The sequence below is a fragment of the Artemia sp. Qi Xiang Cuo genome, chromosome 21 (assembly GCF_049724085.1).
Source record: "Artemia sp. Qi Xiang Cuo chromosome 21, ASM4972408v1, whole genome shotgun sequence".
NCBI classification, from domain to species: Eukaryota; Metazoa; Arthropoda; class Branchiopoda; order Anostraca; family Artemiidae; genus Artemia; species Artemia sp. Qi Xiang Cuo.
In genome coordinates this window covers 30,580,232-30,604,877 of record NC_142814.1, presented here as the reverse complement: position 1 = coordinate 30,604,877, position 24,646 = coordinate 30,580,232, and the positions used below count along the sequence as shown (strand labels likewise).

The following is a 24,646-nucleotide window of genomic DNA, read 5'->3' as shown; positions in this document are numbered from 1 at the left end:
AGTCACACCCTTCTCGAGTATATAGACCTTGTCGGATAAACATGACAGTGCAGTCTTTTCCACTCTTACAGTATAATTTCTAAACTGTAGAGAGCGAATTGCAAGCACTTGTGCTCTCGGCACTGGGCTACTGTCTAAAGGGTCTTCGCACACACTCATGTTAAAATCTCTCTTTACAAAGGGTTTAGGCACCCCTTTACACGCCTACTTTTCATCCCCACTATGTGTTTCCACGCAATAAACTTTGGGACCCGGGAACACCCCCCGGAATATCAAATCACTTCCCGTCTATGATTTTAATTCTAATATTTGGTTGGAGGCTTGAAGTTTCACCAGATCGGGGTAGAGGGTTGGACTCCAGTTGGTAAAATCCATCCGAGAGCTGATGTGCACCCCCTGTTCTAGAACATCCAATAAATCTTCAGTCCCATTTACCTTTAGCAGCAGAGAGACCTTATTCCTGGAGTAGGATTGAGCATCCCCCGTCCCTGGCCAGGGCACCTTACACACATCATAACAAAATAACCAAAAGAGCTTTTTGGAGATTTCCAAGGCTGACCTGACTCCCTCACTAGTCTTGTTCAGTTACAAAGTTTTCTTCCTTCTGTGTAGAAGAGCCATGCCTGCCTCTATGCTCGTGAACGATGTAAAATTGGGGTCGGCAATAATTCGTGCACACTCTAGAGGGTCAGTCACGACGTCGCAGCGAGATCTATTACGAACTCTTTCACACATTTTGCCAAACGCTGAATTTAGAATGAGCTTATACATTTCCTTCTCCACCTTTGAATTTGCCTTAGAACGTTTATCGACAAAGGTGTCGATAAACATTTTCAAGTAGGGTCACTGATTAAACTGTAGGACCCTGTGTATTTTAGTGATTTTGAAACCGTTGCTCACCATCCAGTGCAAAAGCACATGGTGAACAACGATATTCTCTTTAGGGTCCAAATCAGCAATCAGTTTCTGTTTGGAGGGGGTCCAGTGCATCCCCATATCCTCAACCAATGAACGATTGTAGGGGCTCAGCGAGCCCCTGCTCACGGGCCGATTGATACAGGGAAAGACAAAATCTTGGACTGAGTCGTGAAGCACCAGCGGAATGTGACCGTCAATTTCAAAGAACCATCCTTGTGGCCCATTGTCCTCGACGGTGGTAATGTCGGGGAACTCACAAGGATTCTCAAGCCATTGATAGTTCCAACACGGCAAAGAGTAGTGGGACATTGCCGAGGGGTACAATGAGTTCATGTCCAAGAACACTGCATTTGACATTGCACCGGTGCTTTGTCCACTCGGATCGGTTGACAAGACGTGGTCCCCATAAAAAACATACCCTCCCCTCATTGAACGCTCTACAAAAAGGTGCTGATCTACGTCGGTGATTAGGCCTATTTCCTCCCTGCTAATTTTTTAAATTAAATCCATCACTAAATGGGGTGTAGAAAAATAATAACCTATATCTAACCCGAACTCTGAATATATTTGGTCTGTATTCTTACAGACTATCCAACAGAGTTAGAACGTCACTGGCCAAGTACAGTCTACAATAATCCCACCCATTTTTATAATTCCCCTTGGACCACACCTTCTTGGCAAACTCATACTCCTCGGCTGTGCATTCACTGTTGGTCAGTGAATTGTAAAAAGCTTCAATTGGAGGTAGTTTATCCTCACTTAAGCGAGCGCCAGAACAGTAATAATTGTATGCGTATATACCGTTGCAGGTCAACAGGTCATACATTTCACTGACTGGAAAGTGCTGTTTAAGCAAGGGAAAGCCATCAAAATTGTCACTTTTTTTCACTTTAATCAATTGACTCAATGCATTGGGGGAAAAACTAAAGGAATCTAAAAACCCGATTTTATTCCAGCACATAAGCCCATTATCCACTGCTTGCCATTTCAGTTCGAGAATCAGCAACTTCTCGGCCGATTTGTGGATTATCTTGTATATCTATTAACCATGTACCCACGTACAATCTACCGACCCGCCTATCCTATGACTACTTGTCCAGGATGGTCCAATAAATATCAAGTCATCCGTGGCGTAGTGACTCCAAACAGGGATAAAAAACTGCTTTCGCACAGGTCAGCTAACCTAGTGATGCGCACCTCCTCTAAACTTACTACCCCCCGAGGATATTTCCTGCCACAAATGGTCATGGTCTCTGACTTTAGTCCCCTTATCCCCCTCTGCAAACTCCCCCTTACAAACCCAACAACTTGTTTGATTTTTAATAGCGAGACGATACGCTGCAGACAACACAATTGGATAATGCGTATTTCTAATACGTGAAATAGCACCATTAGCCGTGCAAATAAGTTTAGTCAGTGCCTTGTCCATGCACTCCCGCTCATCCAATGTTTCAACTATTTCTAACAACTGCATGGTGTTAGAATTGTCTCTTTGTGCGTGGGCTTTGGACACTGTAATAGCCCGATGTTCTTTGACCTCGTTTGGAAATTGGGGGTCATTCATCTCCACCAGACTAGCTTCACAGTCTAAAGATATTTTGTCGCACTAGAGAAGGGTATTTTGGAAATTTTTTAATCGTAGAATAGCCCTATCCCCTGAAACCATTTCCACTGTCTGGTAGCCATGGCGTCTACAATGCTTCATATGACTCCGTTGTTTTATATCACTACGGAATCTAGAGAGGCATGTTGAACAGCAGAAAAATTCCCCTCTAAGCTGAACCTCCCCCCGACCTCTACTAATGTCGGTCCTCGGAATAAAATGACCAATTGTGTTCGGTTGACTAGGTGGTGTGCATAACAACCAAACCCAGTGTCTGACCAAATCAACTGAGGGGCTCCTTACGGGGAAGACCACCCCCTTCTTTTTAGAACGAGTCCCATCTTCAAATTCTGTTTCATACTGAACCACAGTAACGCCAATATTTAAGTGGGCATTAGCCCTTTCAAACATGTCAATGGATCTTAGCGTTACTGGGTATTTTCCTTCTAAAAATGAAAAATCTACAACTGGGAAATCGGACCCCTCCTTCCCATGTACAGCCAAGTGATCTAAATTCTTCTTGGTAGCGTCATCTGCTAGAGGCTGAAAGGCTGATATGAGGAAAGCATATCTGAAACACATTTGATCTGTTTCAAAACAGATCCGCTGGACACCACGACAACCTACTAGATCTGGATTATAATTTAAAACAGTATCCCTTTCAGAACTAGCCCCCCCTCTTAAAATAAAATCTTTCTTAATTTTACATATATAAACACTTAAATTTTCAATAAATATAACTACTGAGCCACTACCATTTTCATTATAGTTCTCGAGATGCGTTATAATCTGATCCACCCAATCTATGAAAACACCCCCAAAATTTTCCAAATTCGAATAAACCAAACGCATCTCGGAATGTATAAAATGATAATACACTTCGCTTTTCCCCTCATTCAAATAAAAAACCTTTAAAACAATTGAAACCTTAATTGAATCCCTACCCCCTCACAATTGAATTTGATTCTCCAGAAGTGCACGACTTTTGTCTACATATGCATGCAGAATTTCTACAGGGTCAAAAACAAAATGTCCCGCAATAAGTGTATTAAAGCGATCCCCAAACGTTGCATTGAAAAAAACTATATGATTTAAAATTATATTCGACAATTGAAAATCGGGGACAGATGTACCCTCTCCCCCAACTTGTTCAAAAATATCTGTCGAATGCTCCACTTCCGTTGTTCGAAGTGGAGTCGTTATGGTTTCGGGGGTTGGAGGATTAACTGTTTATTCCCGGGTAAAATAAACAAAAAGCAGCAAGGTATTCGGACTTAGCAAAAGTAAGCACCCCAGTTCAACTGTGCTACTATCTAAATTAAAATAATTAGTTAAGAAATTATCGATATTTTCAGGTATTTCATTAACGATACCTTGCCAAGACATTTCATTTTTACGATACTCCAAAGATGCATCTTCTTCTCCTTCTCCAACTGACGAGCAGGGGGGAGATGGCGAGCATAGAAACAGAACAACCTATAAATGAAAAAATAACTTATTTTCAAAGTGTTCAAAACATCCCTACAGTTAAAATTTGGATTACTCTTTCTTAATGACATTTTGTTAATTCAACTGAAGAAATTATAATATATGACATAGAAGGTGACACTTTTATCGTTTATTTTCAGTGTTAAAAAAATTTTTTTTTTTTCGACGCGTTTCGGAGTCACAGCGTATCCCTGACCCAAGGCGCTTCCCTCAACGCTTCCCTGACTCGTGGCGCATCCCTGTGGCACTTCCCTGGCCCGTGTCGCATCCCCCGGCGCTTCCCTAACCTTGCCCCACAGCACTTCTCGGACCCAGCGGTACTTCCCGGTCCCCACCGCGGCTCCCGGCCATTTACATAATGCCCCAAAAAGTTGAAATATTTCTAATTCCATACAGGTTCGGTAAACACATGAGTTTAATTATGGAGGTTAGATGAACGAGTTTGAACTTCAAAATGTTGAGAACCATTAAGCCGCTTTCCCCACACACTTCTTAGGCATTATACCGTTATGTTTTGACATAAAGCTCTCTGCGCGAGATTATAAATAATTTTGGCATCTCCTTTCCCTGTTTTGTTTTAAATTAGTGGTTTCAGTCAATCAAGGTTTCAATGGCCTTTGCGTAATTCTGTGTTTTCTTAAATAGCGGAGAACAAATTGTCTGCAAAATCTGTGTTTTCTGAAATAGCGGAGAACAAATTGTCTGCAAAATTAATATTAGGACATTGGAGTTCTATATTCTATGTAGGAGCGAAACATGGCACGATAGAAATATTCAGTGTAAATTAGAACGACAATATGTGACAGATGGGATAATCTCTCTCAAAATTAGGTGAAAAAAGAGCAGTCGGTGTTTCAAAGGTACCTAAAAATATATGTGTTAGCAATAGAGAAAATAGTAAAGATTAGAAAAAATAGCATTTTGAGTTTCAAAGGCGGTGATTATTAATAGAAATTACCTAAAAATATTCGCTTATGTGATATCGAAGCGATAGCAAAGATTAGAAAGTGTGGTTTCTTTGCAAAAAAATTACATTATATTTAGATATCTCCGAGGGAGAGAAATTTAAAACAATGGTTGGGGGGGTGAGGGGTTAATATCCCGCTGAGATAAGTTTATATTGGGATTGAAAAAGAAAAAAACATTGGAAGAAATAGAAGGGTAGGAAAAAATGCTTACATTTGCATAATCCGACTGGGCTTGGGTGCCGGATGGTCCAGGTAGTGCATGTTGGAGGGTGGAGGGACCGGTGGCGTTACATTCTTGCGCGGCTGGGCCGGCTATTTCACGATCTTGCGTAGCTTTGACATTGTAGTTATCTGCCCACTCTCTCTTTAACTTTCTGCCAGGCCGCATTGGGGCTGGCACTGATGGGGCTGCCTCACCCTCTCTGGCTTTCTTGGAAGGAGGGGGCACGCATTCTTCATAATTTGCCTTAAAAAGAAGAGAAAAAATTAGTATCAAAATAATTTGCCCCTTTTTTACAGAAAGAAATATATTAGGCTTAGAAATCAAAAGTTTTTATTAGACAATCAGTAGTCTATAGCCATAGGATAGGAATCATTGTTTCTATTTTTACCATTTAGAAAAATATTAAATTTTACAGTCTAAATGCTTTAAATTAGATCGTTGACCCATCAACCTATAGGCCTATATTTTACAAACATAGGTTAAAAAGCTCTTCAATTTATACATAATATTAGCTACATGCAACTCCCAAGGACTTTTCTAGCCCTGCACTGTTTGTTTTCATTTTACACTGATGTCGGTAGAATTGAAGGCATTGCTCTCCCCCTTTACATAATTTACTTACAACGAAGCTGTTAGAAGCAATGTATTGCCCCCTCCCCCTTTCACATAATGTTCTAAATATATTGTTAAACTTAATTTGAAAATAATCTCTTTCACCGGCTCTCTGACAAATACAAGGCCCTTACTTTTAATGCGAAAAAATAGTTTGTTTTCATTTTACACTGATGGCGGTAGAATTGAAGGCGTTGCCCTCCCCCATTACATAATTTACTTACAAGGAAGCTGTTAGAAGCAATGTATTGCCCCCTCCCCCCTTTCACATAATGTTCTAAATATATTGTTAAACTTAATTTGAAAATAATCTCTTTCACCGGCTCTCTGACAAATACAAGGTTACGAAACTACAAGCTTAATATACAGCAATCTCTTTTTGCTTAAAACTGTTTTAGTTTGACAGCCAAAACAAAACCCTTTGACCAGACCGATAGCGTGAACACACCGGAAAAAGGGTGACAGCTAATTATAGGCCTCACATTGGAGTCTTGTGTCAAATCAGAGCGAGCTAATAACAACAGAGCGATGGGTGTCTCAGTTAGAGAAAAGATTACAATTGAGAAAAGTCAAACTTTAATGAAAAGAGAATTATTTCTTTGTAGGAGAATTGGATTGTAAAACAATGGTGGGGGGGGGTTAGGTTTTGAGGGTAAAAGAAAATATCTTATGTATTTAATTTTGAAGGAGAAACAATTCCCTTTTACTTTGGCTGCAGCGTTCGTTAACACATAGGAAAAGGGGCGTCAGCTAATTTTAAACTCGCGGAGAGCATTATGTCAAACCCAGAGCAGCATTTTCATTAAAAATTGACAGAAGTCAATGGTCACTTTTAGCTAGGATAGAGAAGGAAGGAATTTCACGAAATGGTATTTCTGTTTGCGAGAATTTGGGATTGTAAAACAATGGTGGGAGGGGGTTAGGGTAAAAAGAATATATTTTATGTTTTCCATTGATTATAACGATGTTTGTAAGGTTTGGGGGGGGGGGGTTTGGGGTAAAGGAATATATTTACGTTTTAGCTGAATATACTGGAGGATGTCCAAGGAAAATAATTTTATTTGAAAATGTACTAAAACGGAACTTACATGGTTGCCATTGTAGTTATGGTTGCCATTACATGGTTTCCATTACATGGTTACATTGTAGTTGCCAAGGCTTCTAATTCATCAATATTATCCATTGTTGTTTCCATTGTGTTACAATACTTTCTGATAATTTAATCACATTGCATGCCCGTTATATACGAAATCTCACGGGCGAATTGTTATGTAACGGGTAAAACCATATGTAACAAGCCCTCCTATTGGTTGAGATGGGGGATGTAACCGACTCGCTGATTGGCTGAGAAGGAAACACGTGATCTAACTGTTTCCGGGAAACTCATAACATTTGGCGAGAGCAACAACAACAAATACCATTTCTGGATCATAACATTCACGATCGATTACGCAATCAAGTTCTCGGAAATTCACTTCCCCCTCGAGTCCTAGATCAATAACATTGTTCCCATTAGAATTCAATGCGCATGTGCAACCTTCGTTCCGGAGTTATTACACATAGAAACATCAAATAAATCGACCTTGGAAAAAGAGGTCATTGACCGATTACGCAATCATTCTCCCTAGGGATTCCATGCCCATATATGGGGTGCAAAAAAGTTATAGGTGGCAGCAGGGGTGCCTCGTGGGGCTCAATAAGGCCCTTCTACTAGTATATAGACGTATTCAGGGGGTATTTTTCTGGTGGAGGGGGGTGGGTGGAGGTTACGTGGGAGGATCTTTTCACGAAGGAATTTTTCATTGGGGAAGGGAATTTTCCATAGAGGGGGAGCCGGATTTCCCAGCATCATTTAAAAAACGATCAGAAATTAAATAAAAAACAGATTATTTCAACTGAAAATAAGGACCAACATTAAAACTTAAAACGAACAGAAATTATTAAGTATATGATGGGGGGTTCCCCTCCTATATACCTCACTCTTTGCGCTAAAGTTTTTTTTAGAACTTTTAAAAGAGCTTATCATTCCAATTAAACGGCCCTTATGGTTCAGGAGTCTTTCTTAAAGATGCGAGACAAAATTCGACCTTTACCGTAAAGAGCGAGATATTGAAAAGACGGCCATCCCCTTCATATACGTAATAATTTCTGTTCGTCTTAATTTTTAATGTTACTCCTCACTTTCAGTTGAAAAAAATTTTTTTTTTTTATTTAATCAGACATCTAAAACAAAGCCTGCATTTTTTTCTGTTAGTTTGTATCAGCTGTATTTGCTCAAAAAAAGAACGAGAAGATTCAAATACTTAAATAACAAAACGTCCCACTGCTTAGGAGTGTGACCTGGGTGTCTAGTGGATTTTTATAAGGTTCTTTTTCGTAAGGTTCCTCTAAGTTTTAAGCCAAAATAATTCGGTTTTAACAGTAATTGGGCTCTATTTGGACCGAAATTATCGGACTTCAGTAAAAAAAAAGGTTAAAAACGATTGTTCTGAGATTTGATCACTTTTCAAACTAAAAACTACCATATTATTGGACCTTCTCTAAATATGTTTTTTTTTCTTTTCTTTCTCCAAACATTCCCGGTCATAAAGCCTCGTGGGGGTGGGAGTAAGAAGATGTATTTGTATATTATTGTTTTAATTTATTATTGAATTAAATTCTGTCTAAATCTATCAATTTATTTTTTTTTTTGTCCTTGATATACGTACCCTTAGGCACAACCTACGTTGCTGTATATTGTCTGCTTTATTTAGTTCTTCTATTGATTGTTCTATAATCGAAATGATGGGAATCAGGCGAAATTTTTTATATGAAAACATCTCAAGTAGATTAAACCAGTGTTGCTATCACTTTGAAGTAAACTACACCAGTTTTCCGACTAAAATTTTATCACAAGAGGATAATTTGACCATCTGAACATCAGGTTAAAAATTTGCCTCAATAAGAAGAAAAATTTCGATAAACTAAAACTTGAACAGCTATCTGAGTAAGAAAGGAGCACGTAAAACCAAAATGTACAGAAAAATTTGTATTGTACCAAAAAAATTGCAAATCTGCCAGGATCTCTAAATTGTGCCAAAAACATTACAATGATACCGTTGATAACGATGGCAATGCCGTAATGATAACGTTAGCAACGCAAGATTAAACCCTTTTCTTTCAAACTTACGTAAATTTAACTTGAAGTGTCTCATTTTACTGACTAGATCGGTAAGAATTTTTTATGATTGCAGTAATGAGGGTTACTTCGGACTATGGGATTTCTATTGTACCTGAATTGAAATTTATTGTGACAAATTTCATATTTATGCTCTGAATTTTAAATATAGACTTTTTATTTTGTCTTTAACGGTCGCTGCATCAGATAGAGGTTTTGCGGTTAAATTGTATTCCTATCGAAAGGTCACATCTTTGCCTTATCTACGCAAAAGGGAGGGGGGAGGTATAAAATAAATCAATCCTGAGCCTTTTTTTGTAAAAGGCATAAAAACTTATTTTTTTAAAGATCACAAATCATCCTTTTATTGTTTTTTCTTATGTAACTCGTGTAGCTTTCTTTGCATTTTTGATCTTTAGGACTCTTTTTTTCTAAAAAAAAAGAGCTATAACAAAACAGTCTGAAAGTTTCTAGACTCTTTCAATTCAGAAAACAGCTAAGACCCATTACCAGCAGCGTCAGAATTTACGTGTTGTCTCAATTGGATTATTTAGTTTGGCCTAGCCTATTTATGTTTAAGGTATGGCGATGAAAGTGGTTTATTATGGCTCTGAAACATAAGCTTTCCAAAAGGATGAGGAAAATTTTTTAAATTTTTTTTTCAAAAGAATTTTCTAAGGATAGTCTTGGATACCCTTTAACTGGCCATATATCAAGCAATAGGCCGTACAAAAAACCTATTCTGATGTCACCTTCTAGGGTTACAAGCTCTCTAGCTTTCTACAAACTTTCTAGGGTTCATATAATGAAAGAATGTTCAATAAAACTAGGCCACTTTCTACGGATGAAGGATGACAGATTACCAAAGATTGAGCTTTTTGGTCGTTCATCTGGGACTAAAGGAAAAGCATGTCGTCCCCGAATGGAAGGGGAACAGGTAAAAAAAAAGTAATTTAAAGTATGTTGGAACTTTATGGGAGGGAATAAAGAAGCGATGCATCGACAGATTAGGTGGAGGAGGAGCGTTCGCAGCTGTGTCGGCCTCTGGTGGCTTAATACTGCAGTGAGTTGCAAGCAATAGTAGTGTTTATGTAAGGGAGGAACATGCCACCATACGGTGGTATGGCTTCTGAACCTCGGCTACTAAATAAACAGCTTTCACTCGAAAGTTAGACATAAATAGCTAGACAACTTGCGCTCGATAACATTTTGGTCCTATTTGAGCCACAATGGTTTTTTTTTGCGAGACAAAATGGCAGAAATAAGTTTCTATTTTACGGCAAGATCTCTTTTGTTATTTAAAAAGGTGCTTCCGTTGGAAATTCCGTTAAAATTGGAATGAGCCCTTTCACAAACGATTACTTCGGAAAAAGACAAAAATCAAATGAACACATACCCCCGACTATACTTCTTGGGAAAAAGATGAAATTTCACATTTTTCTAGATAGGGGTTTCTGTCCCCACTCCCGGGTTTAAGAAATTCTTAATTTAATGGTATAATTTTAATCAATTTCACTAACCCTTTGATGGTGGGGAGGTGTCCTCCTTTATCAAATTATGCAACCGTTCTCAGGCTAACAACTAGACCTATTGATAATCAAACTTGAAACTTATGAATTTTACACAATTAGAATCTGGACAAAACCAGATTGGTTTTACACACATTGTTAAAAACACTCTGGTTTGTTTTCTTATGGCTTTGATTTCTGTAGACAAAGGCCCCTTTTCATTGACCGCTTATTACCATGAGCGGCTTAAATGTTTTTAGAAGCAACTCACCATCCAACTCCTCCTCCATTATGTAGAGCCACCCATGTGGCACCACGGATAGCATCACCGACAAAATTCTGAACAGCCATATCTGCTGTAAAAGCAGATCCATCGTACACATTTGAAGTTTCTCTAAACGGGCTATCAGTTCCACTTACGTCGTGATGATCTCGGCTTACTATAACACAGTCCTATAAATGAAAAAATATAAGTCTCTTGAAAGAAGATAGGAATTGCTGTCTAAGTGTCTTTTTTAACTTAATTTCCACAAAACGCGAAAACATTAAATACACTGAAAATAGAGGTATGATAGCCTACATAGTGCAAGCGAACAATGTGGACAAACTGCTTCTCTTATGGACCAACCTGTCAGACCAGCGGAAAAGACTTTCAGATGACAAGCTTTTTCTTAGAAAAAAACTGTAGCTTATACTCTTTTGTGATCTGTTTTAATTTCTACAATAAATAATACTCGCTTGCTTTAGGTTTCAGGTACACGTCATATAATGTCGAGTGATTGCTTCCAGAGCTGAGGTAGGGTGGAAACCAAGGACACTTACCAATTATATAGGTATACACTTAAAGATAATATACCCTAAACGACACGTTTTTGAAAGAGATATAAATCACAAACTGTAGTGGGGGAATGAATGCCTTTTTTCAACGAGTGATCATTTCGTATTATCTGCTTTGCTTCCTCAAATGCTAAGGTGGCTAAAATGAAAGATCAGAAACTAATGCAAAAAAAATTATTAAAAACGAATCTGATTGCATTATGGTAATCAGCAAACGCCCAGGTCGGTAGAAATAGGGATAGATGATATCCTAGCCTCTGTAAATCTGGTGTAGGAAAAGAAAACAGTAATCATTAGACATCGCTGCAATTGTGTAGGTACAACAATCTAGCTGTAAACAAGACAATATTTGGTCATAAAATACCCCTTAAGTTAACATGGTATTCACATGATGGTAAGACAGGTAACCCTTTTTATTCTGTAAAGCTGAAATTTAGGGAGAGTAACTAGAATCCAGAATGAGAATTTGAGAGAAACTTCCATGAGCAGTTGAATACTAAACTCCAGAGTCTAAAATCTAAAAATGTAGAAGATGGATAAAATAAATTTAGGAAAATAGTTTGTGGAGTCGCTGATGGTGTCTTAGGGAAGAAAGTTAGAAACACAGCCAGGAATATTAGTGAAAATACGTTATGTTTATTAGAGAGGAGGATGGACTTGTACAAGAATTATTTAAGTGATAGATCATACGAAAATAAGAAAAATGAGGAGAAAGTGGAGAAAGCATTAAAATATGAATTAAGGAGGTTTTAAGCGGAGGCCATAGATAAATTAACCGAACATCTGGAAGATTTAGTCAGACGGCATAAAAGTAAAATATTGTACTGACATGTTAATAAATTGATAGGAAATAGTCAATCTGGACTTGTCCCAGATAAAGATAGGAACGGGGCCACAATTATTGGTAAGGGAAGAGAGATGGCAGAAACTTTTGAGAATGGCACAGAGTTATAGAAAAAAAAAGAAAAGAATAAAAACATTCGTGACACTTTGGATGAAAAGGAGGATTTATTTCTGGAATGAAAAATTAATGATAGTGCTAAAAGAATAAAAAAATATTAAGGTCCCAGGTACTGATAGTGTGATAAATGAGTTTCTTAAATATGGTGGTTACGAGGTTAGAGATAAGTTGGTGAAGATTATGAAGATGATTTTTCAAAAAGGGGAAGTACGTATCGATTTTAGGTAAACTCTAATTAAACCCTTCTATAAGAATGGTGATAAGAGTGAGTGTGGTTACTACAGAGACATTAGTCTGGTTTCTATAGGAAGCAAACCACTATGTATGACGAAACTTTTAGACTGGAGATACTGTAGATAAAGTTTTAATAGAAGAACAGTGTGGTTTCAGGAAAGATAGAGGACGCGTCGACCAAATTTTTACTCTTAGATTAATAATAGAGATGTGCTTGAGTCATCAAACGCCATTAGTCCTTAGTTTCATTGATTATAAGCAAGCGTTTGATTCAGCTGATGGAAGAGCTTTAACGAAGGTCATATCCTTGTATTATGTACCAGATAAATACATTTAAAATGATTAGTGCTATGTACGAGAATAATATTGCTGATCAAAATGAATCATTTTGACGGACTTTGTCCAAAGTAGCACGGCAAAGGCAATGGAAGAACACGGAGTCAAATGGGGAAGTAAAACTCTCCAGGACTTAGATTACGCTGATGATTTAAGCATCCTAAATGAAAATGTTATTAAAATGAATGAGCTTTTAGAGGTATAGCGAGTTCAGGATGCAAGAGTAGGTTTGAAAATTAATATTAAGAAGACTAAGTTGCTAAGACTAGGAATAGGCCTAAGTGAAGGGGAAAAGGTGATGCTGGGTTACAAAAAGATCAAAAAAGATGGTAGTAAAAAAGATGGGTGCAGTAAAGATGTTAAAAGTAGAATAGCCTAGGGCACGTTCTATGGATGAAGGCAAACATATTGTCAAAGGTTGTCGTTGTCAGCCGTTTACGGCCAAACGAAAAGCAGGTTGTCCCGAAATAGGTGGTCGTGAGGAAAGATTTAAGAAAAATAGGAGCTTCCTGAGAGGGTGTGAGGGGGGAGGCTTTGAATAGATTGGGATGGAGGAGGAGCATGCGTAGCTATAGTGGCATCACGTTGCTTGGTTTTGCAGTGAGTTGTTAATACTAGTAGCATATATAAATTCCGTCCCATCCCTTTGCAATGCCAAAAGCATCGCTTCTTGATTTATATCCTGTTACAACGGTAGGTGGAACCTAGTAAAGAGTGAACCACGGCCCATAGTAACCAAAAGTTGGAAAATTCGTTTAAAAAAACCGTCTAGTGAGAAAAATCGCTGTTTGTAGATGATTCAGGAATTGTAGCTATTATTTCGGTCAATATTAACAATAAAAGTTTATTGTGAAAACAAGTTTATGGGAATTTCAAAAAAGAGCTTGAAACTCCTCAAAAATGGCAGCAAATCAAAATGAAAAGTAAACTATTGGAATAATCGGGGCCTATATAAACTGGTTTCCCCCAAGATGGGGAACTGTAAGTTGCCCACCTTGGACAAGAAGGAAAATCTCTTTTTTTGCACGAGTGGCACTGCACATTTTTTGCAGGGGCGGCGCTGCATGGGTAGTACTTTTTTTTTCTCCCAGGAATGATCATATTGAACCCGTCGTCGTACCATATTAGAAGAAGGCTCATTTGAAGTCAAAATTGCAACATCTAGTGCTCTTTTTAAAGAGCAAAAGAGGCTACCATAGCAAAGAGGCGTTTTCTGCCATTTTATGCCACAATAAAATCAATTTTGCCTAAAGAGGGTCAGAATGGCACGATTTTTTTTTTTTAATGGAATATTCCTGGCCTAATACCCCAAATAGGAGCTTTTGAAACCACATCTTGAAAAGTGAGGAAAACGAAACCATTACAGCAGTGAGTTTCATGTTATCCATAAATCGTCTGCCGACTAGCTAGCAGGCAACTGTAATGCCGTAAAAAGATGTTTAATGGCTTATTTCAAAGGTCTTGACCATGTCTAGGCTCTTTTTTTTAAATTCGTCTTAATAACGCCGTTGTAAGATTCCATTTGGCACAAAAAATTGTACTTTTCCGTCCAATTTTTGGGGTTGAAGGGCTGAGAAGCATAGAAACGGTATCATTATTTACTCAATGGTCTAAAACCCTTAACGGCTTTAACTGAAGGTTTACAAATCCCCCTCTCAGATGCTTCATCTCTCAGCCCACTTGATAAGTGAACTCTAAAAAAAGACAGATTTTGAAAAAGAACTAACTGATGAAAATAAACTCGTTCAAATTAGATTTTACACTAGCAACTGTTATTTTTGTTTATATTAGAAAGTTAATTATGACAACGATTTTTGAACGTTTTGAAAAAGAGCTTAAAACGGCGATTCTTGTGCACTAGAAGGCACTAGAAGGGCACCGAGTTATCGTAGAAATCTGACTAAGAGCTCATTTGAAAGCTAATGTCTAAACCTACATGCTTTGTATGAACTTGTTTTGACAACGTCATCGGTAAAGTGGCATATTACACCAAAAATGGGACATGTTCGTGCCCTTTCCGGAGTGAAAAGGCTTGGAAGCATTAACAGAGTACCGTCTAAATCTCCATGACTAAAAAACCTGAAAGTATGCTTAAGATCTCCCTCCCAAATTCTCTCCCTCCCAGTTACCGTAGCAAGTTAAAACTTGCTACGGCTTCGGTTTTAGACTATTACAGTGAGAGAAGGAGGCGATACTGGAACTCTTGTTTGTAGTGATTTTTGTTCGTTTTAAGCTTGATTCGCACATTCAATTTATGTTTCACTCGTTTTAAGATTTATTTATTCATTTACATTAATATCTATTGTATGTTTGTTCGCATTGATTGTTTATTTAAGTTCTGTTCGTTTTAAGTTTCATTTATACTTCAAAAGTAAAATATTTTTTTTCGTTTTAAGCTTGATTTTCATATCCAAGCATAACTCGCTTTAAGATCTATTTATTATTTTATATTATTGCTTGTTGTATGTTTTTTCCTATGATTGTTTATTTAATTTCTGTTCGTTTTGGGTTTCATTTATTCTTTAATAGTAATTTCTGGTCGTTTTGAGTTTGAATTTTAACAGGTATTTGTATCTGCTAGCTTAAGTTTAAAATGGCCTTAATTTTTCTTTGAAAAACTTATTTTTCCGAAAGTTTTTTTAATTAATTTTTGTTAGTTTTTTATAGCAAAAAGTTTCAAGTTTTCAAAAATTCTTTATTTCAAAATCAAACTTAAAAAAAAAAATGAAATCTTCATCAAAATACCAAAACTGGTATCAAAGTAAAAATATCAAAATGAAAAAAGTTTGCCCCCTTTGAAATGAGCCCCTTTTGAAGTTTATACGACGACCCCTTCTATGTGAAGTACGTGTGGTAAAAATAAATGGAGCGTGGGGGGAAGGCTAGCTGCCCTACGATCACTTTTTACTCTTAAAAAGTGAATAATAACATTCAATTTCCAATCAAATGAGCCCTCTATGAAGTTTATAAAGAGCATCCCTTCCATAACAACCATAGATGCCCTCAGGGCATAACTTACAACACCTACCTTCGGGCCCTGGGGGGCTGTGCTGACACCGGAGTTTTGTTATCTGAACTTTGAACTATTTTTAACAAAATGACTACCTCAAAATCTTAATCTGATAAATTGAGGGCGTGGATGGGGGGGGGGGCTAGTTGTCCTCCAATCTCTTTTGACTGTTAAAAAGTGAAAGAGAACTTTCAATTTCCAATCAAATGAACCCTCTCCGAAGTTTATACAAGTATCCCTTCCATAAAAACGATATATGCCCCCAGAGTATTACTTACAACGCCTGCCTCCGGGCATGCGTCGACACAAGAGTTTTTCTTATCTGACCTTTGAATCATTTTTAATAAAATGGGTATTTAAAATTTTATCGGATAGGCTTGGGGAAAAACGGGTGTATGTGTGGGGGGGGGGGAGGGCTAGTTGCCCTCGGATATCTTTTGACTCTTAAGAAGTGAACTAGTGTTTTCGATTTCCAATCAAATGAGCCCTCTCTGAAGTTTATACGAGCATTCCTTTCATAAGAACCATACACATCCCCAGGACAACACTTAGAACTTACAATGCCTACCCCCTGGGCCCTGGGGGGTTGTGTTGACACCAAAGTTTCTGTTATCTAATTTTTGAACAATTTAAAACAAACTGGCAATCTCAAAATTTTTAGCAGATGGGTTTGGGGAAAAAGGGTATGTGGGGAAAAAGGGGCGTGTGGGGGGGGCTAGGTGCCCTCTAATCTCTTTTGACTCTCAAAAACTGAACTAGAAATGTCAATTTCCAATCAAATTAGCCCTCCCTGAAGTTTTTACGAGCATCCCTTCCATAACAACCACATACTCCCCCAGGGAATAACTACAACGCCTGCCTTCGTGCCCTGGGGGGCTGTGTCGACCCCGCAGTTTTCCGTTTTCCTTATATGGTCTTTTCCTTATATGAGTTTTTGTTATCTAATTTTGAACATTTTTTTAAAAATGGCTACCTCAAAGTTCTTATCAGATGGGTTTGAGAAAAAAAGACGCGGAGGGGGAGGGGGCTAAGTGCCCTCCAATTTGTTTTGACTCTTAAAAAGTGAACTAGAACTTCTAATTTCCAATCAAATGAGCCCTCTTTGAAGTTTATACGAGAATCCCTTCCATAAGAACCATATATATCCCCAGGGTATAACTTACAACGCCTACCCCCGGGACCTGGGGGGTTGTGTCTACACCGGAGTTTTTGTTCTATGATCTTTGAACTATTTTTAACAAATTAGCTATCTCGAAATTTTTATCGGATGCATTTGGGAAAAAAGGGCGTGGGGGCTGGTTACCCTCCAATATCTTTTGACGCTTAAAAATTGAACGAGAACTTTCAATTTCCAATCAAATGAGCCCCCTCTGAAGTTTATACGAGCATTCCTTCCATAAGAACCATATAAGCCCACAGGGCACACCTTATAACCCTTGCCCTGAAGACCGTGGGGGGGGGGGGGGAGTATCATGCTCAAAAATATAATTTCCAGAACTTTCAACTACGTTGAACAAAATGCCTATCTTAAAATTTTGATTGGATGTGTTTGGGGAAATGGTGGGCGTGGAAGGGGTAATAGTTGCCATCCAATCACTTTTGCCTATTAAAAAGGGCACTACCCATTTAAATTTCCAATCAAATGAGCCCTTTTTGAAGTTTCTACGACAACACTTTCTATAAGAGCCTTATATGCCCCAGGGCATAACATACAACCCTTGCCCTGAGGGCTGTGGAGGTGTCAGCTTCAAAGACCTAATTTCCAAAATTTTAACCTCGTTGGACAAAATGGATATCTCAAAATATTGATTGGATATATTTGGGGAAAAGGTGGGCGTGAGAGGGGGGGTTAGTTGCCCTCCAATCACTTTCGACTATTAAAAAGGGCACTAGCCCTTTGAATTTCCAATCGAATGAGCCCTTTTTGAAGTTTCTACGACAAAGCTTTCGACAACTGAACTAGAACTTTCAATTTCAAATCAAATTTGCCCTCCCTGAAGTCTTTACGAGCGTTCCTTCCATAAGATTCGTATATTCCCCAGGGCATAACTTACAACGCCTGCTTTCGGGCCCTGGGGGGCTGTGTCGCCCCGGAGTTTTCCTTATATGGTATTTTAACTATTTTAAAAAAATGGCAATCTCAACGTTCTTAATGGATGGGTTTGAAAAAAAGGGAGTGGAGGGGGGGGGGGCTAGGTTCCCTCCAATATCTCTTTACTCTTAATAAGTAAACCAGAACTTTCAAATTCCAATCAAATGATCCCTCTATGAAGTTTATACGAGAATCCCTTCCATAAGGGCCATGTATGCCCACAAAGCATAACTTACAACACCTGCCCCCGGGCCCTGAGGGGTTATGTCGACACCGGAGTTTTGTTATATGATCTTTGAACTATTTCTAACAAAATAGCTATCTCTACATTTTTATCGGATGCATTTGGGAACAAAGGGCGTGGGGGGGGGGGGCTGGTTGCCCTCCAATATCTTTTGACGCTTAAAAAAGTGAACTAGAACTTTAAATTTCCAATCAAATGAACCATCTCTGAAGTTTATACGAGCATTCCTTCCATAAGAACCATATAAGCACCCAGGGCATAACTTATAACCCTTGCCCTGAAGACCTTGGGGGGAGTGTCATGCTCAAAGATATAATTTCCAGAATTTTCAACTACGTTGAACAAAATGGACATCTCAAAATTTTGATTGAATGTTTTTGGGGAAATGGTGGGCGTGGAAGGGGTGTTAGTTGCCATCCAATCACTTTCGACTATGAAAAAGGGCACTAGCCATTTAAATTTCCCATCGAATGAGCCCTTTTTGAAGTTTATACGACAACGCTTTCTATAAGAGCCTTATCTGCCCCCAGGGCATTACTTACAACCCTTGCCCTGAGGGCTTTGGGGGGGGGGCGGGGTGTCATCCTCCAAGACCTAATTTCCAGAACTTTAAACCGCGTTGAAAAAAATGGCTATCTAAAAATTTTGATTGGATGTGTTTGGGGAAAAGGTGGACGTGAGAGGGGGGTTAGTTGCCCTCCAATTTCTTTCGACTATTAAAAAGGGCACTAGCCCTTTGAACTTCCAATCGAATGAGCCCTTTTTGAAGTTTCTACGACAGAGTTTTCTATAAAAAGCTTATATACCCCCAGGGTATGACTCATAATCCTTGCCCAGAGGACTGTGGGGGAGTTTCCTCCTCAAAATCATAATTTGTATTTGAAAATCAACTACGTAGAACAAAATGTCTGTCCCAAAATTTTAATTGGATGTGTTTGGGGAAACGGTGAGCGTGGAAGGGGTGTTAATTGCCTGCCAGTCACTTTTGACCCTTAAAAAGGGCACTAGAGCTCTCGATTTCCAATCAAATGAGCCCCCTTCGAAGTTTATACGACGACCCCTTCCATATGAAGTGCCTGTTGGGGAAACGAAACAAATAACAATAAATAAATAAATAAATAATAAAACATTGAAGCCATATAGCCTTTACTATAGGCAACACTATAGCGTTGCCGCTGATACCGATAATACATTCGTAAATTTTTCTTCAAGATCAGCTTACATTTTGCCATTTTTTTTACTTCTGGATGTACTTTTTAACGTTATCTCTATAGGTTCTTTGATACAACCTCTCAGATGTTTTAACTTTTTTTACAGCTTTCGTCACCCCAATATTTACTCATTGTTCTAGTAGCGAATATTATTTCGGTAATCATCATCATTATCATAACGCTCGATCTTTCTAGTTGGACATTATTTTACTTTCTATTAAACCTATGTTTTACCACTTGAACTGAATCAGTTTTTGCTATTATTTTTTTGGCCAGTGATCCCTATTTTCTTCCAGTTGTCATTAACAGCGCCTTTTTTTTAAAATAAACTGAATCTTCTTATGTTTCAGGTATTTAACTTAACCTTTGCCGTTTCATCGCAATCCTTACGTTTTTTTTTTTATTTAAAACGAAAGCAAAGGGCTACAAAAATAACGTCGTAAAATGAAAGTGGCCCCAGTTGAGAGTCCAGTTGAGCACCAGTAGAGAATCCCCAGTCTGATCAAACAGTTCGTGGTAATGAAGTGTAAGTAAGGAGCTACCCGGCTCAATAGTAACCGAACCCGATGCCAATAGATGTATCAAAAGAATAATATTTTTATGTTGATTTTAATTGTATAAGTTTCATCAAATTAACTCATATCCATCAAAAGTTACGCGCCTGAGAAAATTTGCCTTATTTTCGAAAAATGGGGAAACACCCCCTAAATACATAGAACTGATTCAACATATCAGAGAACCCTACTGTATAATTTTCAAGCTTCTATCTGCAAAAATGTGGAATTTTGTATTTTTTGTCAGAAGAAAGATCACGGATGCGTGTTTATTTGTTTTTTCGTTTTTTTTTTATTTCCCCAGGGGTGATCGTATCGATCCAGTAGTCCTAGAATATCGTAAGAGGGCTCATTTGAACGGAAATTAAAAGTTCTAGTGCCCTTTTTAAGTGAACAAAAAAAATTGGAAGGCAACTTGTTCCCCTCCCACGCTAATTTTTTTCCCGAAGTCACCCAATTAAAATTTTGAGATAGCCATTTTGTTCAGCATAGGCGAACAACTAATAAATATGTCATTGAGGATGACTTCATCCCCCACAGTTCCCAGGGGAAGGGCTGCAAGTTATGAACTTTGCCCATTGTTTACGTACTGTATTAGTTATTATACAGACGTTTTCAGGAAGGATTTCTTAGGGGGGGGGGGGTTGGAGGAGGAGGATACGCGGGAGAATCTTTCCGCGGAGGATTTTTCCTTGGGGTAAGGGACATTTCTATGAAGGGGGCGTCGGATTTCCCAGCATTATTTAAAAAACAGATCAGAAATTAAATAAAAAAAAAAAATTTCAACTGAAAGTAAAATGCTTCATTAAAACTGAAAACGAACAGAAATTATTCTGTATAGATAGATAAGATAAGATTTATTGCAAAAAGCCTGTGGGCCATAGCAACACATAATACAATCTACAAACAAACACTCAGGAACAAAATACAACTTTAGATAGTAAAAATCAAAAAAGGAAAAAAGAAAAAGAACAACAAAACGACAAAAAAAAACAAACACACCAAGGTTTGACTTTTAACCAAAAAACACCATATAATAAAATTTAAATAAAAAAATAGTATCAGGTGATCCCCTCAAACATAATTTCCTATATTTAATCCCTAAACAAAGAAACTTACACAACTGTTTAATAGCACATGCATTCCTCTCAGCCATCCGTTCTATTAACCAGCATTGGCTCCCAAACACTCGTCTGAAACATTCATTCCACAACTCAGACAGCTCTTCACACTCGGATACAAAATGAAATAAGTTATCATTCTCCAATCCACACATTGGACAAATACAAAGGCCAACCGCCAGCCTAAACTTCCCCAAAAATTTCCTTCTCTAACCGGAACCTAAACTATCCCCTCTTACCGACAACAAATTCTTCAAATTCTCTTTATTCAAACCATATTTAAGATAAACCTCCTCCCCCCAACAGTCTTTGGCTTGGGAGTAAAACCTCAAAGATACAGATTGGTCCTTACGAGCTTGCCACTCTTGGATTTCTTGGTCCTTTAGAGTTCGCTGAACTTTCTTCCATACTGACACGGTTTCATCCATAGGGCCTTTTCCTTCATTCCACATCTCTGAAAGTCCACAAAGGTCCAGTATTTTCTTAACCTGATTTGACCATGAATCACGTCTACCATCCTTCAAGCTTTCATATATATATGAGGGGGTTCGCCCCCAAGTCAATACCTTACTCTTCACGCTACAGTTTTTTTAGTACTTTCAAAAGAGCTATCTATTAGTGGGTTACGTGGGAGGATCTTTCAATGGAGGGAGTTTTCATGGGGAAAGGGACATTGCTATGAAGGAGGCGCCGGATTTCCCAGCATTATTAAAAAAAAAAAAATCAGAAATTAAATATTAAAAAACAAATTTTTTGAACTGAAAGTAAAGAGCAACATTAAAATCTAAAACCAACAGAAATTAATACGTATATGATTGGGTTCGCCCCCTACTAATTACCTCGCTCTTTATGCTAAAGTTTTTTTTGTACTTTCATCAGAGCTATTTATTCTAATTAACGGCCTTTGTGATTAAGGAGTCATTCTTGAAAAATTGGAACAAAGTTTGAACTTAGCGTAAAGAGCAAGGTATTGACTAGGGAGCGAACCCCCTAATATACGTAAAAAGAATATACGAATATAGAAGTTCGTTGCGTAAGTTAATTCGTAAATTACGTCATAACAAAATTTCGAGAAAGCCATTTAGCCAAAAAAAAGTTAAATTAATATGCAATTTTTTTTTATTTATTCATGTACGGTGAGCCAAAATAAAAGCTGCATTAAATAAAAAACGTTCAGAAATTAAATACAAAAACAAGTTATTTTTTTAACTGAAACTTAAAAGGAACATAAATTATTACATGTATGAGGGGGTTCGCCCCCAAGTCAATACTTCGCTCTCTACGAAAAGTTTTTTTTAGTACTATCAAAAGAGCTATCTATTCTAATTAACCGGCCTTTGTGATTCAGGGGTTTGTGATTCGAACAAAATTTGAACTTTAGCGTAAAGGGCGAGGAATTGACTAGGGCGCCAACTCCTTACATACGTAATAAAAACATACGAATATAGAAGTTCGTTACGTAAATTAATTAGTAAGTTACGTCACAACAAAATTTTGATAAAGCCATTTAGCCAAAAAAAAGGAAAATTAATATGCAAATTTCATTTTAATTATTCATGTACGGTGAGCCAAAATCAAAGCTGCATTAATTCAAAAACGTTCAGAAATTAAATAAAAAAACAAGTTTTTTAAACTAAAAGTAAGGAGTGACACTAAAACTTAAAACGAACAGAAATTATTCCCCATCTGTCTCCTTCTCAACACCTCGCTCTTTACGCTAAAGTTTTTTATTGTTTTAAAAAATAAAGTTGTGAGAAAAAGTCAAACTTTAGCGCAAAGAGCAATGTGTTGAGGAGGGGACAGCCCCTTACATATATGGAATAATTTATGTTCGTTTTAAGTTTTAATGTTGCTCCTTACTTTCAGTTAAAAAAATTTTTTTATTTAATTCCTATACAGGCATCACTACTGTAAATACTTACTGATATTTCTTTATTTTTTATGGCTTTGTTGAAAGCAATGGCTATTGCTACTCGAGCCCTTTGATCAGCATACAAAATTCTGGCCTGGGAGCCAACGACCAAGTTGTTTTTTCCAGCCTCTCGGATCCAGTGAAGATTATCCTCATATTGCTGTTTCACCGATGGGCCAAGTCCCTCTAATGAGAAAAAAAAATATGATACAAATATACTTTCAAAACTAGGGAAAAATTCTTTCAAAAAGGTTCACAGTTTCAAATAGACAATTTCAAAGATTAGAAAAATGTATGGGCACACAAGCATTAAAAGATGAGTATGCGTATGCTATATACAAACTGATTGAGTGGAGCTCTGTCAGACGTCAGGAGTTTCAGTTGCCCTTGATATTTAAGCCAACAGCTAATTAGCCTACTTCTAAGTGTGTTTTTACTTCTTTTGAGTCTACATAATGAAACAATAATTCTCATTCATAAAGTATAATCAAACAGTTCGTGGTATCTTCGTGGTAAATCACACCATCAGATTCAGAGTACCAGAAAACTCCACCGTGGAAGTTTCAAACTCCTACATACAAAAATGTGAAATTTTTCTTTTTTTTCCCCAGAAGAGAGATCACGGCTGCGCTTTTTTCAGGGGTGATCGTATAGAACTAACGGTCCTAGAAGATCGGGAGGGAATGCATTCAAACGGAAATCAAAAGCTAGCGCCTTTTTTAAATGACCAAAAACATTGGAGGGCAGCTAGCCCCCTCTCACACCCCTCTTTTCCCCTAAGTTATCCGATCAAAATGTTGAGATAGCCATTTTGTTCAATACAGTTGAAAGATCCAATAACTATGTCTTTGGGGTAAAATCACCCCCCCCCACAGTCAAGGGGCGTAATTTGCTATGGAACAAGGCGGGGGACTACTACCTTTTCCAGTACTCGGTTTGCCCTCCCCCCAGACCCGAGTTTGCCCCCCAGCTGAAATTTAGCTTCTTCCAAAATCTTGTCAAAACTAAGATAAACCTGCATAATTCAAGCATCAACAGAAACTGATCAGTTTTTTTAGCACATGTTTACCTTTGTAGGTACTATAAAGTATCTTTATATTACTAAGAAATACCTTTATGATACCAAATGGCTTATTTTCTAGTTTTTACTATAATTTTCACTTGATTTGGGAAAATTAGCTCCAACTTTGCCCCCTTCAGGATTTTGATGAAATTTCGCCACTGCGACAGTCCATGGGGAGAGGCCCGTAAGCTTTGGAATCTGCCTGTTGTTTAAGTATAGTATTTGCTATTGGGAAGTATATAGACATTTTTCGCGGTGGGGTGGGGACTTGTACTTGGGGTGGGTTTCTATAGGGAGAATTTTGCTTGGGGAGGGAAATTTCTAGGGGGTGCCTTTTCCACGGGAAATTTTACATTGGGGGGATTTGACAGAAATCCTATACGAAATTCTTTTCAATTGTCTTACTTTCTCTTTGCCAACTCCATTTCGCATGTGGAGATGTTCCGGGGGCTATTTTCAGCGTGTTTGGATTTCCAGAGACAATTTTCACGGAAGGGGGGATTTCTGGAGTGATCAAGAAACAATTAGAAATTATTTTTCAAATGAAAGTATGCTGAGGAGAATTTTCCAGGCTGAACCACCAGCAAGAAATTT

At 37.9% G+C, this 24,646-nt stretch overlaps 1 protein-coding gene across 1 annotated transcript in view; it reads right to left on the bottom strand.

The window, feature by feature from the left end:
• The window catches only part of LOC148939440 (urocanate hydratase-like), a 136,594-nt gene that overhangs the window by 33,654 nt on the left and 78,294 nt on the right, over nucleotides 1-24,646 (bottom strand). The window contains exons 12-13 of the mRNA XM_089107248.1: nucleotides 23,000-23,175; nucleotides 10,749-10,930 (exon numbers count right to left, since the gene is read on the bottom strand). Coding sequence (XP_088963374.1) covers nucleotides 10,749-10,930; nucleotides 23,000-23,175 — 358 coding nt within the window. The remainder of the gene's footprint in view (nucleotides 1-10,748; nucleotides 10,931-22,999; nucleotides 23,176-24,646) is intronic.